Raw genomic sequence first — 14,288 nt, forward strand, 5'->3', positions numbered from 1 at the left:
AAGAGGGAAACTGTGAGCAAGAGATTCAGCCAGGGAAAGGAAGAAAGGAATGAAAATATGTGAAAGAGAACAAAACCAGATAGACAGTCCTGTTCCGTTTGAGTTCAGAAAGAATGATGCTCTTCCCAGACAGGCCCTTTAGCAGAAACATTTATCAGTCTGATTTTGGGTTGGAAATGGTTAGAGAGTAAAAAGCAGATGAGTTCTCATCTCCCGGAGAAATTAAAGAGCACTTTGTAACATTCAGCCTGTAAATAGAAGAGAAAGTAACCCATCTAGTAATACACCATCGCTAACTTAGCATCTTCAGGGCATTTCTCTAGCTTTTCTCCTACATGTAAATTAACACAATTTCTTTGTCTATCTCCTTCAAATTCTCATCTCTGGAACGCAACTACTATTTTTATATCCCTCTTCTTGTTTTTCTCTTATGTGAAAGCCTGTCATTAACTTGTTTACCCATGAAATCTTCTTTGTCTCGGAGCACAATCATATTCCTTCTTTACAGAATCCTCAAATAGGATTATTCTGTCTGTTTTCCTGCAACACTTGCCATCATACCCAGCATTTAATGAGGCTCAGCATTTTATGATGGACAGCCTTGTAGTTTCTTTCCAGATAATATGCCATACTTCAAAATGCCCTCCTAAACCTTGTGAAGTATTTGATGAACATATGTGTAACTCCATTGCCTACAAGCAGATATGATACCGATCAGGAGATGCCCTTGAGACTAAGGTCTTGTTGATATCGGATTTCCTGCGAAATCCATGAAAAATGGCCCTTTTCATCATCTTAAGCTTATCATCCCGTTACATTAAATTTAATTTGTATCGGTCGGTGGAGATATAGGTTCTTATTCAAAAGTTATTAAACATTAAGTACCATAAACACTAAACATATGCAGACAGTGGGGGGAAAAGGCTGACGTGAGAGTGAAATGTAAACTGCAGTATATATTTGTGTCAGGTTTGAAATCGTTTGATCTCTACTCAGAATCTGTCATCCCACAGTGGTACTATTTGCTGGCCATTTTTTAGTATTTGTACCAGACTGAAAAATCTTGCCTTTTCAGAAACCCAAGCTTTCAAATGACACTGGCTGTATTCAAAGGATTGAATTCAGCCGTGCAGAGCTTCTTTTCATCTGTCTTTGCCTTCATAAACTTCATTCTGAGGCCAAGGACCAAGCAGTTTTCTTAGTTTGAAAAATACTGAGTGAATTTCTTGGAAATGCTGCAGCCTAACAGAAACTATAGAGTTGCAAAATAACTTGAAGTTGTTTCTCACATGCTTATGCTACCAACGAAGCTGAGACTCAAGCTATTATTAGCTGATAAAAATTATTGAATGTATCTTTCCTTCACAGAAATGTTACGTAGTCATTTCTATATTGGATATAATCCTGAAAAAAGACTAAAAACTAAATATAAATGGAATATATCTCATAATTTAAATAAAGCATGGCCTTTTGGACATGAAGAAGAAAGAGGAAGGCCATCACCAAAATTCCATTTTTCATTTCCTATTGTTTAAGACAGTTAATTCCAGACAGTTGTGTTAATTCAGTAGGCAAAACTAGGCTCTAATATTGAGTTTTAACTAAAATCCATTAAAATAATGGGGAATCTCTCTGCTGAGGCCAGTAGCCTTTGGACAGATTGTGTTATTTTGACAAGCAAAACAGTTTATGTATGCTTAACTTCTGAGGTAAAATAACTGAAAATAGGAATGTGCAGGCATCAGCTGGGCAGCTTTTAGTCTGTACCGTACCAATACAGAGCTCAGAGGCTTTGAAGGATTTACAGTAATGATTTTCTTTTTATTCTGGGTTAATAACTTCAAATATTTTAATGAATAATTAACCAGATCAGAACCTAGTGCCATCATGTTTAAAATGTTCAAAACAACACAAGTTTTCAAAATTGAAGTGTTTGCAAAAATATTCACCTTTTCTAGTATAGGTATTTGCAAAAGATTTTTAACTATTTGGTAATGTGTTTACCTGCAGGATCCAAAACTGCGCGAACTGTTGGATGCTGGGAACCTAGGAGGTCGACTGGAAAATCGAATGATAACTGTCGTTTATGGTCCAGACCTGGTCAATATATCATACTTGAACTTGGTGGCGTTCCAAGAGGATATAGCAAAGGTAATTTACATTCATCTGTGTCATATAAAATTAAAATGTTTTTTAAATATTATTTTGAGGTATGGAGGAATGAGATAAAAGCGGAGATTGCTATGAAATGAACCTCAATTCTGCTACAGACCTGTGCCACCCAATACCAAAGAAGAAATGTGCAATATTTTTTTATTTTCTGTGAGTTAATTCCATGCTTTTTCCCCGTTATGTGTGCTTATCTTCAGAACTTTGCTTGTAAAGCCCAAATAAGTAATGGTACACGCAAATTTTTACTCAGCTATAAGCTGTATACCGTTACTCTCCAAACATCTACCATTATCTTTCAGTAGCTGTCACCCTTTTATGCTTGTTCTAAGTGTGTGCAAGTTATGGATTGTCTGTGAGAATAGAATTTGTGAACAGTTGACTTTTTAAGGTCGACCTATATGAGAGCAGTGGGAATCTACAGCTCTACCTTGTCTACTCAAGTATGTCAGCACTCAGACATTTAAATTAACTTGCACACATGACCATTTGTGCTCATGTTCAAAGGTTAGTTTTAAGCATTGCATCTTGTCTGCTGATAGCCCTTGATAAGAACTGTGAAGTCAACAACATTCCCTTAGCAGAGTATTTTTTCCCTGCAGGTATACAGTCCCTTCATTTCTGTGCAACACACCACATAAAACACAGTTGTGTGTGATATGCAAATTATGACTGATACTTCCACACCTTTTGAGGACTTTTTTTTCCTTCTTCCAATTTCTGTACAAGTCAGTTGTGTTTAATGAAGTGGGAGCTCTTTGCACTATCTATTCCAAACTGACATTCAAAAGCTACTCCTCTTTCCGCTTCCATTCATGTTGGACTGATGACAGCCTCCAGATAACCGCACACAGAACACACTTACATATGGTTTGCATCCTTGAGTCCACTAGATTGCGCTAAAAAAGGTAATTCCTCCTTAACAACAGTAAGGAGTTATTTTGTCACCTCACAGGTGACAAGGATGGTCAGACCAGGTTAAGAAAGGTCATAGGATGAAAGCCTTAACCTGGGAGGGTATAGTTTTGCTCATCAGGTTTCTCTCTCTGCTGATCTTCATTGGCTGGTTGGTCAATTTAGTGGAAACACATTTCCACTGTTTCTTTTGATGTGAAAAAACAGAAACACAATGAGCTTGTGGTGGTCCATGGACTGCTGAGTGGGAAGTGCTGTCCTCAGACTTGAAAACCCACAGCTATACTCTATAGGGGTGGTTAAGAAATCTTAATGCTGCAAAAGTGGAAGTGATAGAACCAACTCTTCAGGAAAAAAAACCCTAAGCATATGGTGGAAAATAGAAAAGCATGCTAAAGCTTTACCAGCAAAAATTGTTAGCCCTTATCAAGGAAGAGGGAAAATGGCTTAAATCAGAAGTGTATGTCCTTCTTTTTCTCTTTCCTGTCTAGCCAGCAATCAGTGAACAATAATCTTATTTGCTAAAACAATGCAGAAATTGGTATTTTAGGGCTGTTTTCTGTTTTGTGATGGAACCTTAAAAGTACTGTAGATAAAATTATGTTTTAGAAAAGCTTGGCTGTTCTAAATCCCGAATAACTCCTACGATCTGAGTAACTAAGAATCTAAGTCTTCCTTGTTATTTGTAGATGCGGTAGACCAAATAAATTCATATTTTATCAATCAGGCACTGTAGCCCAGGGATGGGATTTTCAAAGTATTGCAGATTAGCTGTGCTTGCCCTCAAATAGTGCTAAATATCCTGATTGTTTCAGTGAGAGCAGAGTTTGATCGCTGTTGAATGCATCTAAAAATTCTTCCTTCTTTAACATGTTTTCCAACTCTATATGAGCCAGACCACAGAAACTGGTCCTTATCATCTCCAGGACCCATGTAATGATGCAGAGGAGTCGTTATAAATAAGCATATCGGGGAGCTCTAAGAAGGCACATAAATACAACACATTTTCAATGTCATGCACACAAATTTTGACCCTTCCTCTCACTGATGTTCCAGGGAGAGCAAGTGCCAATGAAAAGGTCCCCCACCTTTCCCTTTTCAGTGCTTGAATATTTTTCAGATTAAACCTTCGTTTGTGATGCCTTATTTTTCAAGTTGTGTGACAAGTATCAGTCAGTCCTCAGAGGAGGAAGGGGTGCCTTTGCCTGTCTTGGGTTAAGATTCATGAGCGTCCACAAACATAGCACTGCAGCAGCCAGGATGAAGAAGTTTATTCTCAAACCCTACTCTGAGCAGATGCAGTTTTTCTGTCTCCATTCCCAACATGAAGAAGTACAACGTGTGAACCTCTGTGTCTCCTCTACAGTATTTCGTTCTCTTCCGAAATCCAGTAACTTCAGAAGTGAACATCCCATCTTTTGCATCTCTTCCCTCTAGCTCTCTTTTGTGCCTCTCATGCCAGCTCTGTTCTCACCACACTAGTCCATTGTGGCTATACAGACCCCTATCCAGACCCCAAGGCAATCTGTTTCTCCTCAGTTTGGTGACCTTTGGATCAGATCCATCACTAGGAGCTGATGAATTCCACCATAAGTAAAATGGTGCAGTCAAAGATGATTCATAAGTTATGCTATACTATGCTTTCCAGCATACATCTTTATTTTTTCAGCTTCTTAGGCATACTTAAGAGCTTGATCAGTATAATAAAATGGTAAAACAAACCGTATAATTTCATGTCCATTTGATATTTTTTTTTAAATAAAATTCACAAGATGCCAAAAGTGTAGAATTTCAGCAGCTTGCTTTGTTAACCTCCCACCAAAAACAAATGTGTGAGAAACATTGCCTTCACACATAGTCAGTTCTGATTTGAAGGAAGTGTTTTCAAGAATGTGTCTTTTCTTATGAAAAAAGTCTCATCTCTTCTGTTGAGATAAATGTCTTACGGTATGTATCCTGATGCATGTAATAGGGGAGAGAAATTACTTCACTGAGCAACAGATTTGTAAATGAATTGCTGCTTATACGCTACCTGCCAAAGCAAAGAACAGCTAAATAATTTGTTAGTAAGGTTCGCAGGCATGATATAAATATGAATTAGTGTTACAGGAGAGGAGATCAAGTTCAGGGAGCTCTTATCATGATGGATCTGACTTGCTTGGAGTTGACTGTTGGAAAGCTGGGTTCTTCTGCTACTAAACGGGATCAGAGGCTTCCAGTCTGCAAACAGTTTGTTGGCACTAGTACAGTCTTATTTCAAAATACTCAGATTTATAGTTTCCTTTTGTATTGCGTCTGTACAGGAGTCTGCAGCTACCGCCGTGATTCAGAGGCTGTTATAACCTTTCCACAGTAGGCTGTTTTCTTTCCACACACAACAGCTTTCTACCCCGCGGAGTGCTCTCACCGAGCACTGCCTTCTGGAATCGCTGCTGCTGGTAAAGGCGGCTGCAGAGTGCATCACGCATGGAGTTAGAGTATGGGCTTTGCTCTGTACCATGCAGCAAAACCAAGGAAACGGAGCCGTTTGGAAGCTAAAGCGACAAGACGCATCTTGGCTCACAGCTTGATGCAAGCCCATCAAAGTCAGTCCAAAGCATCTCCTTTATTTCTTCGGGTCTGTGCTCAGGGCTGTTGTTTCCCCTCCTGCCGAGGGTTCAGACCAGCAACTGGAAAGATGATGTGATCCTTGGCATGTTTTCTCATCTTGGTTTTTTGGCTGCAGCTCTGTGGTGGCTGGAATGAAGACCCTAAAATGGGAGAGGCAATGAGCAAGTATTGCTTGTGACTTGTTGACTTGGCACCTGTATTGTTAGAAATTGCTCAGCCCGCAGAAGCCCCTCAGAACATTTGGCAAGAGCAACGTGATCATTTGAAGAGCCAGGAAAAGCTAGCAAAGGAACATGGCAAGACTATTCATATAAATAATGCTTGTCACAAGCACATAATAACCGAGTTCCCCTTACGTTCCTGTCAACAAGTGCTCGGACAAAGAGAAGGAAGAGCTGGGGTATGGGATACTCCTGAAGTTCCCTACAAAATACTTCAGTTTTAAGCCCAGCAGAATCAGTGAGATCAAAACAAAGTCTACCTAGATGTATTAAAAGCCAACATATTTTTCAATTTCTAAATAAAATTTTTTATTGCCATTAATCCTTGCAGCCGTTAGTGTCACAGGGAGACGTTTTAACTGCTATTATTAGTGCCTAAACAAAGCAGTGTTTACAAGATGAGCCTATTTTGAGCCTGGAAAAATGAGTTGCCAAGGAGAAAAAAAGATGCTTCACTTAATATGCTTTCTGTTCCAAGAGCTCAGCAAAGCAGTAGTGTTGCTAACAAACCCAATTCCTGTTCTTGCTCTTTCTCACACCCCTGTTTTGTTTTTTTTAAATTAGACCAAAGAAGGAAAAACAAGTAAAGAAAAAAAAAAAAAAAGTGGAAGCAGTCACGAGAGGTGGAGGGGAGGAATATCTCAGCAAGAGTAGTTTACCTCCAGAACAAGAAGTCTGTGTCTGAGGGAGGAAGGTTCCTCTGCCAGAAATACCAGTCACGGGGAGGTGTGTTGTCTCGGCTGCTTAGGGGTGAGGTGCTAAATGGGGTGGACCTAGGGATCTGGTAGCTGCAGGGTGTCAAAGGCCTTTATAGCAGTAGGCATATAAGCAGCCTTACCTATTCCTCATTGGGAGCAACTGTGTGAGACTGGTTTCAGGAACAAGATCTGATAACTTTAGGGAACAAATCTTAGCACATTAAAAAACCAAAAAAAATTATAACTTCCAAAACACTCAAGTCGATCACCTAGTCATGCGGAAACTTGAGGCTTTTTAGGTAAAACAAGCCGGTGAGCTCTACAGTGACGCAGCACCATTTGTTTCATTGGAAGTCAATGATACTTTTCATCACTATCAACTTTTGTAAGAATGAAATCACCTTTTTTTTTTTTTATGTTTTCTCAAGAAAAAGAAGAACCAAGGAGAGGGAATACCTCCAAAGAGTATGCATCTGGGAGGGTGTGCAGTGATGGAAATTTTGGATCTGGATTGATAGGAAAGGAAACTCAACTTTAGTTTCAAAGGAAACTCAGACAACTTCATCAAGTGAAAAAACAAACCCCACATGGTTTGCAAAGGCATTGTTTAGTTTCATTCTTTACTTTTTCAAAGGTGTGAAGCAAAGCCAATCCAAAATCACAGTTTGCCATTAAAGATTGCCATAAGCTCCAAGTTAGGAGGGCAAAATGCACTGAAGCTGTTGATGAAGAGTGGCAGGAGAGATCTGCAAAGGAGAGCAACAGAATGAGCAGTTGGAGTCTAAACTTCACATTATAATCATGGGTCAGCCTTGCTGGGAATCCAGGAAGGGTCAGAGACCTAAGGGAAGGACTGTGCAACATGCATAGAAATGAGAAAAATAAGTCAGGAAAATAAAGGGAGGAAAAGTGGGGGAGAGCCATGGAAAGAGCAGCGCCTCCAGGCAGAGAAGGGAGGTGTCTAGTAAGCAGCTGGAGGACATTTCTTCCCCACATCAGGTTATCAAGAGGGAAAAATAATCTAGCAAGGGATAGGACCACAGTGTAAGGATGTACGGTAGGAGGAAGAGGAGCTTTTCTGTTTGGAGTTGCATCTTCTTCCTTGTATATCAGAATAATTTAAATTTATTCCTATATATTTCTGCTGGTTTGGGGTTTTTTAAACATGTTTCTTACGTTGGCTGGTAAGATCTTAGACAGAGTCAGTACTTGCAGTTCTTAATTCGGTATCCACCATAAAAGATAAGGCGTGACATTTGTTGTCTGAATTACTTCATGATCTGTAGAGAGAGTGATGCAGAGGCTCTTACAAGGGGGACATTGAAGCAGGAGACTTGCTATGGTATGGTCTGTAAGACCCCTGTTGGCTCTGTCTTCAGAGGGACTTAAGCCCATTTCAGCTTCATTTTATAAGAATGGAGGTATAGAGGCTCCTTTTTTAATCCTTAGTGTGTCAGCCAGATCAGTGTCCAACACACAAGAAAATGTATTTTTCTGGGGCAGTTATTGCACATCTTCCAAGAACTTGACTATGGTTTGCGTCAGACATTACCCATATGATTTTGTTTTTTCAACTCAGTGGAATAAGATATCTTTAAAAAAAAAATATTTGTAACAGTCTTCATTTTTTTTGCAGCATGAGAAAATCAGGTCTCACAGCCAACGAAGCAAGCTGTAATTGGGAAAATCAAGTTCAGACTTTAATTAGGCACTTTTTACTAACGATATAATTTTCAAAAATATTTTTCATTGTGTAAGTAAACATCTAAACGAAGCCTCATTTAATCAAATTTTCTCTCTATAGGAATGGTCAGATGAAGTGTTCAGTTTGGCAACAAATCTTTTGGCACAGAACATGTCAAGGGACGCATTTCTGGAAAAAGCGTAAGTGGCCGTCGTATTTAATGCTGTGGGTGTTGCTCTTTTCTCTGTGTCATTTTCCTCTTTTCTTGTTAGTCACATTGTCATCTATTGTTTCTCTTTGATGAGTTGTCACTTTTGTAAACACAGGCTGTCCTTTCTCATGGTTTTAAAAAGCCTGTTATCTAAATGTCATTTAAACAAAAATCTTGTTAGGGTTCTTCTTGCAAACTACTAAGTCATAGCAAAAAAACAGAATTAAGTGCCATCCGTCCCTTTGTATACAAAAGTAGCAGCTTCAGCTGTAGTCTGAAGCTCTCCATTTAAAAGGAAAGAATATTCTGGAGTGACTTGCTTCTGGTTTATTTTACCTTTTTTCTGCTATTGATCAAAAAATGAGAAATGCAAGAAGTCCATTTTCCTCAGCATAACCTCTCTGTTTTTCACGTGATTGAGAGGGAAGCCATGATTCCACTCATCTAGATTGCTTTGCACAGTGCGCAGATTCTGAGTTGCTTTCAACGAAGTAGAAGGTTGTTTATGAGACTGTTTGGGGTATAAAAACACACCTCTGAAAGGAAAGAGAACTGAACCTGAGATGAGTGATTCTCAACTGTGCGCGTGCTAAGAGAGTTTTGCGTAAGTGACAGCATTGAGGACAGCACGGCAAAGCCTACCAGATAGTGATGATAATGAAACGGGGTACTTACTGGCCTTTTGGGGTTCTAAAAGGGAAGATACACCCTCCCCAGCCTATGAGTTGGCTGGTTAAATTCAGCTTTTGTCTCCCTAAAACAGCTTTTAATTTCTGCTCAGACAGAGGCTTGCTCCAGCTAAATACCAACCTGGGGCTTACCTTCCTAAAACTTGCCTCCACCCAAGAGACAAGTTAACCCACCCTTTTTCTGGATTGTCTGAGGCTATGCATGCCTAATTTCATTAGATGCACCCATATTTAGTCAGAAGGTTCCCATGTACGTATTCATAGCTTTCCTCCTCCCAGTGTTCATTGTGGTGCAGCTGAAGCCAACAGAAATTTTTGAAGAAACTTTGAAGGTTGAACATACAGGAACTACAGCTTTGTGTCTGATAATGCTGTCGGGACAGCAATGATATATCAGGCAAACAAAATCCCAAATGGATAGGAATATTTAGTATTTCCTTATTGCTCCGTGTGCTGACAGTGGAGAAAGCGAAAGCACTGTGCTAACCTGAGCAGACCCAGGTGTGAGAGCAAGAGCAGAGATAACTTCCTTCAGCTCCATAGTTTGTAGATGAGTTACAGGAGTGACTGGATGTTACTATTTCCATGCCTCTTACCACTCAAATCCCCGGGTGGCCAGCGGACTTTGCTGACAGGTCTGCAATGTGGAGGATTGTGGCTGTACCTAATGGGTGTTTTCATATCAGCTTCACAGGAGGAACATGTTGCCATGCAGTATAGTAAAGCAGTCTTATTTGGAGCCATTTTTCTGTGGAAGCAATATTAATTAAAGATGAAGTCACTGGACACATTGCGTAGATTCAGTAGCAGGCACGCATGATATTCCTGTGTCTTTCCTTTTTCCACTAATTAATAAATCACTTAGGAACTGTTTGGTTTCCAGGGTCTTCTGCACAGATGCCAAATCAGAGTCACTTAATAAATCTTTAACTATGAAGATTAAAAATATTTCCCTATTATAATTACTGCACTAGGCAAAGGATTGGTTGCAGTCCTATCAGAACCCTTTTGTTGAAATAGAAAACCAAATTGCATTAGAGAAGAATTAGAAAGGCTTTATTTCTTTGTGGCATTCAGTCCCTTGCAGCGTTGGAGGTGCAATAATAAACAGTTTGAGCAGCTCTCCTGTGGCTTGGTCAGATGAGAAAAATAGGGTTAATTGGGGGGGGGGGTGTTAATAAAAACTGCCATTTTTGTTCTAAAGTGCTCGTTCTTTCGTTGTAATCACACAGTGTATTTTTGTCTTGGGGTGCAAACCTTGATTTTGGCACTGTGGAAACCTTGGGTCGACATTAGGTCCAGAGTTTGTTGTTCTTGGAGTCAGCTCTGTGCTACTAAAATGAGCCCATTCGGCTGCTACCGAGGGGAGTACCTCCTAGCAAGCTTTTTAACAGGAATAATATGCCTGGTTTTCTTGGATGGATGGATAATGGCTGCAGGGGAAAAAATACTGTCCCACATGCAACAAAGAATTTAGGAGGAAAAAAGGTGGTAAGTACTGGTGGGGATTGTCTGTTCTTCAGACACACATTTTTAGTTTCCTCTAATGGAAGCTCAGAATTCTTTTTTTCTTTTTTTTTTTCTTTTTTTTTTTCCTGTTTTGTTTTATTTCTAGCTTTATTGGCTGTAGAGGAAAACATTAAATGCAACTAGAATGTACTCAAAAGTTTCAAAAAATAGAAGGCAAAATAAACCTTTTTTACTAACTGGTGTGACTTTATTTTATTTTATTTTTTTTTAAATCTAGCTCAGTGCTGGGAGATGGGGGCAAAGGGAATAATAATGATTTTGTTTAGTAACACAATAGCACCAGAGATTTCAGTTTCCAGAAGATCTGTATGAGGACACAAGGATCTGTGAAAATGTTCCTATCCTAGTTGGGGATATTAGCATGTACTTTGGTTTTGAAGTGGTTACTAGTGGCATTTTGGGCTGGGAAGAAAAGGAACATTTATTAGAACCATTCAGTTCCTTTTTCTTTTGGTAGCCCAGTGGGTAAAGTGAAAAAGTTCAAAAAATAAATAAATTAAATAATCCTCTAAAATACTTAAGCATTGCTACATTTTTCACCAGATCATGTTACTGCAAAACTCATGTATAGTTTTAATTATATTCAAGAGGACACGGTGAAGCACTCAAAAGTCAGGCTCTTTGCAGGCTGCTGCTGGTAGACATTATGCTGGTAACCAGTAGTCCTTGCATACTGGGAGGATCGTCAGAGAGCAGCTGTAGGCCCGACTGCTTCTCATTAAAGCTACCAGATGCCTCCTGTTTCAGAGGCTTTGAATCACTCTGTTGAAAGATCTGGACAAAGGACACCCTTACCCTGCTGCCTTAATGAGCATGCAAGAGGAGTCACAGGTCCTGTGATATTGAGATGCGCTAAATACTTGGTTCAAAAGCTGGATAATTGCCTGCCTGTAAACGGTTTCAGCATGTAATTTTTACATTGCTTCACACTGGAAATGTCTTGGGCTTGCCCAGGGCTGCAAAGCATACTGCCAGTCTTGCTGGTGCAGAGACATTTCAGTTGCCAGCGATTTGACTTCCTTCCAGCTGAGGAGTGACAACATTTAGGGTCAAATGGAGAAACCTTCACAGCTGTGTGAGGGGGAGGGCTTAAGGAGGCAGGGATGTTCATGTGCAACATCCAGGGACGGTTTCAGCCCCTGGAAGAGGAGGGGGACAGTCACCTTCCCAGTCTAGTTGTGTAGCCTGTGCGCCACAGTTCAGTCTGCTGATAGACTGGTAGGCAGCCTGAGTGAGAAGGAGCTCGGAGGGATGATAAATTTGTGCATTAATGGTATTTGCAATGTCTTGTTGCAAGACGGAGAGTATTTGACACTGTGGATGCGTTACTGTTGATGGAAAAGTTATTTACTGATTAATGGTATCCCAACAGGTTTTCATATTGGGCAAAAGAGATGAGTGGAACTTCCCACATGATCAGAACAATGGCATTGAGCTGTAAAGGTGGTGGAGAGGTACTTGAAAGTGCTGTAAAAATAAATCAGGATGCTTTTCTCTCCGCAGTTACACAAAACTTAAGCTGCAGGTGACTCCTGAAGGGCGCATTCCTCTGAAGAAGTAAGTTCTGTTCCCCTTCCTTACCACGTAGCCTCCTCTGACTTTGTAGTGTGAATATGTGTTTGAGATCTCAGAGACATGTTGTGAGGAAAAATATATTCAAATTGCATATCGCTGGGCTGATACAAAAAGAACTGCGATGACTTTTTCAAATAGCTCTCTGCTGTAAGAGGGGCTTGTGTGGGGTACAGTTAAACTCACTGTGGGCACCATTAAACTCTTGTGTTACCAAGCAGCCAGCCAAATGGAAATAAATAGCTAAAGATGCGATAGTCTGGGAAGTAATATTCAGTCTTTAAGCCACATGGGCCATCAAGGTGTGTCTGTAAGCCAATTCACTCTGGTTTGTCTTCATTTCGCAGCATATACCGCTTGTTTTCTGCTGACAGAAAACGAGTAGAGACTGCGTTAGAAGCTTGCAATCTTCCATCTTCCAGGGTAAGCATCTGAATTTATTCCTGGCCCTTACAAAGTGTTGCTTGTATTCGGCAGTGTTTACTCTCTATTGAGTTGAGGACAATTTGTTCAAGACTGATCATGCTGTGCTGGCTTTGCTTCTGGCTAGGTCCTCAGCAGCAGGTATTTCTTCCCGACACAGAAGTTCCTGATATCCATCTGCAAATCTGAGTACCTTTGATTTGAAATTGTGTAGCGACCAGGAGTGCCTGGAAGAAGTGCAAAAGGATTAAAGGAAAGGGCAGGGAGTTGTGTGACCTGTCCTGGAGAAAACCTGTGAGAATATTTTAAGAATCAGTGACTGTTGCACAATTTTCAACGCATGATTTCAGAGCAGTCTTGGCTCGAGGTGTAGCTAATGGTGTAATCTGTTTCCTTCTCACAATAAAAAAAAAATTGTAACTTGAGTTAAGTGACAATTTAAACTCACTGTAGCTTATCTAAAAGGTGCACAGAGCAAATGTTGAAATGCTGTAGTGTCAACGCTGTTAATGTGGCAGGGATGCAGCCATTGTATGCTGCTAATCCAGGAGCAATCCTCAACCTGGAGCGTTTGCAGGATGGCACCTCGACCTCAAGAAGGCTTTTTTCAAGAGAAATGAACTTGAGCAGGTAATTCTAGTTAATGCTGGACTGAAGATGTCCTTAGTCTTTCCTCCCAGGTGGAGCTTCTCTTCCAGGAAGCTTCTTGCAAGATAATTCCTACATTTGGAGGTCCAAGAGGTGGAACAGAAGTAGTCTGCAGCAGAGCAGAGCCTGCATCTCCTAATCCTTCATTCTTGTAAAAAACTGTGCTGTGATGTTCACTCAACCTTTGCTTCCCCACTGGTTTCTTAATACAGCAAATTCCTACAGCTCCAGAAGAGCAATGGAGTAAAATCTTCACAAGCCAAGCCTCAGATACCCACTACCAATGACACCTTACTTCATAGGTTTGGGAGCTTAATGCCATAAAATTGCATGGAATGTATCTAAAGTGTTATAAGATTATTATAATCTTACCTAAAGTAAGGTTGTGAGGTTAGCAACATGGAAAGCATAATTTTAAAGATAGGGTTTCATTTAATAGTTAGCAAACAAGATAAGATGTGCAAAAAAATCACTGAAGCATTGCTTTTTAAATCGGTTGATTTATTACTTCTCTTTACTACATATCTCTGGAAAAAAAAAAAAATATAAACATCGCTAGTGTCCTTGAAAGAAACTGCAACCTTTTTCTGCCATTTATGTAAGTACAGTCAATTTAACATACACATTTCTGGGTACTTGTGGCTGGGATACTATCTTGAAAATTATTCATGGTATATAAGTAGAGCCTTTCTTTGGTTGGGACAAAAGAGAAATATCCTTCATGCAACAAGGAAAACTGTGTTGATCATCTTTGAGAAAAATATTTTGGAAGCTAAGTGCTTAAGAAGCATGAAACTCTGAATCTCATAGAGGTAATGGAGTAGAAGAAAATCAGTTCTTCAGCTACAGTTCTTTTCCTTTGTTTTCCTGTTTATTTGAACAAGTAAAATTCTTAACTTCAACTTCTAGCTTTTCTGC

At 39.9% G+C, this 14,288-nt stretch overlaps 1 protein-coding gene across 1 annotated transcript in view; it reads left to right on the forward strand.

The window, feature by feature from the left end:
- Window positions 1–2,010: 2,010 nt before the first annotated feature.
- Window positions 2,011–14,288, forward strand: part of PLCB1 (phospholipase C beta 1) — a gene marked incomplete at its 5' end in the record, with an annotated part of 159,422 nt that continues 147,144 nt past the window's right edge. Inside the window, 4 exons of the mRNA XM_009646367.1 lie at window positions 2,011–2,151; window positions 8,418–8,497; window positions 12,231–12,284; window positions 12,647–12,722. Of these exons, the coding sequence (XP_009644662.1) occupies window positions 2,011–2,151; window positions 8,418–8,497; window positions 12,231–12,284; window positions 12,647–12,722 (351 nt within the window). The remainder of the gene's footprint in view (window positions 2,152–8,417; window positions 8,498–12,230; window positions 12,285–12,646; window positions 12,723–14,288) is intronic.

The sequence above is a fragment of the Egretta garzetta genome, unplaced genomic scaffold (assembly GCF_000687185.1).
Source record: "Egretta garzetta isolate BGI_Z169 unplaced genomic scaffold, ASM68718v1 scaffold419, whole genome shotgun sequence".
Classification (NCBI taxonomy): Eukaryota; Metazoa; Chordata; class Aves; order Pelecaniformes; family Ardeidae; genus Egretta; species Egretta garzetta.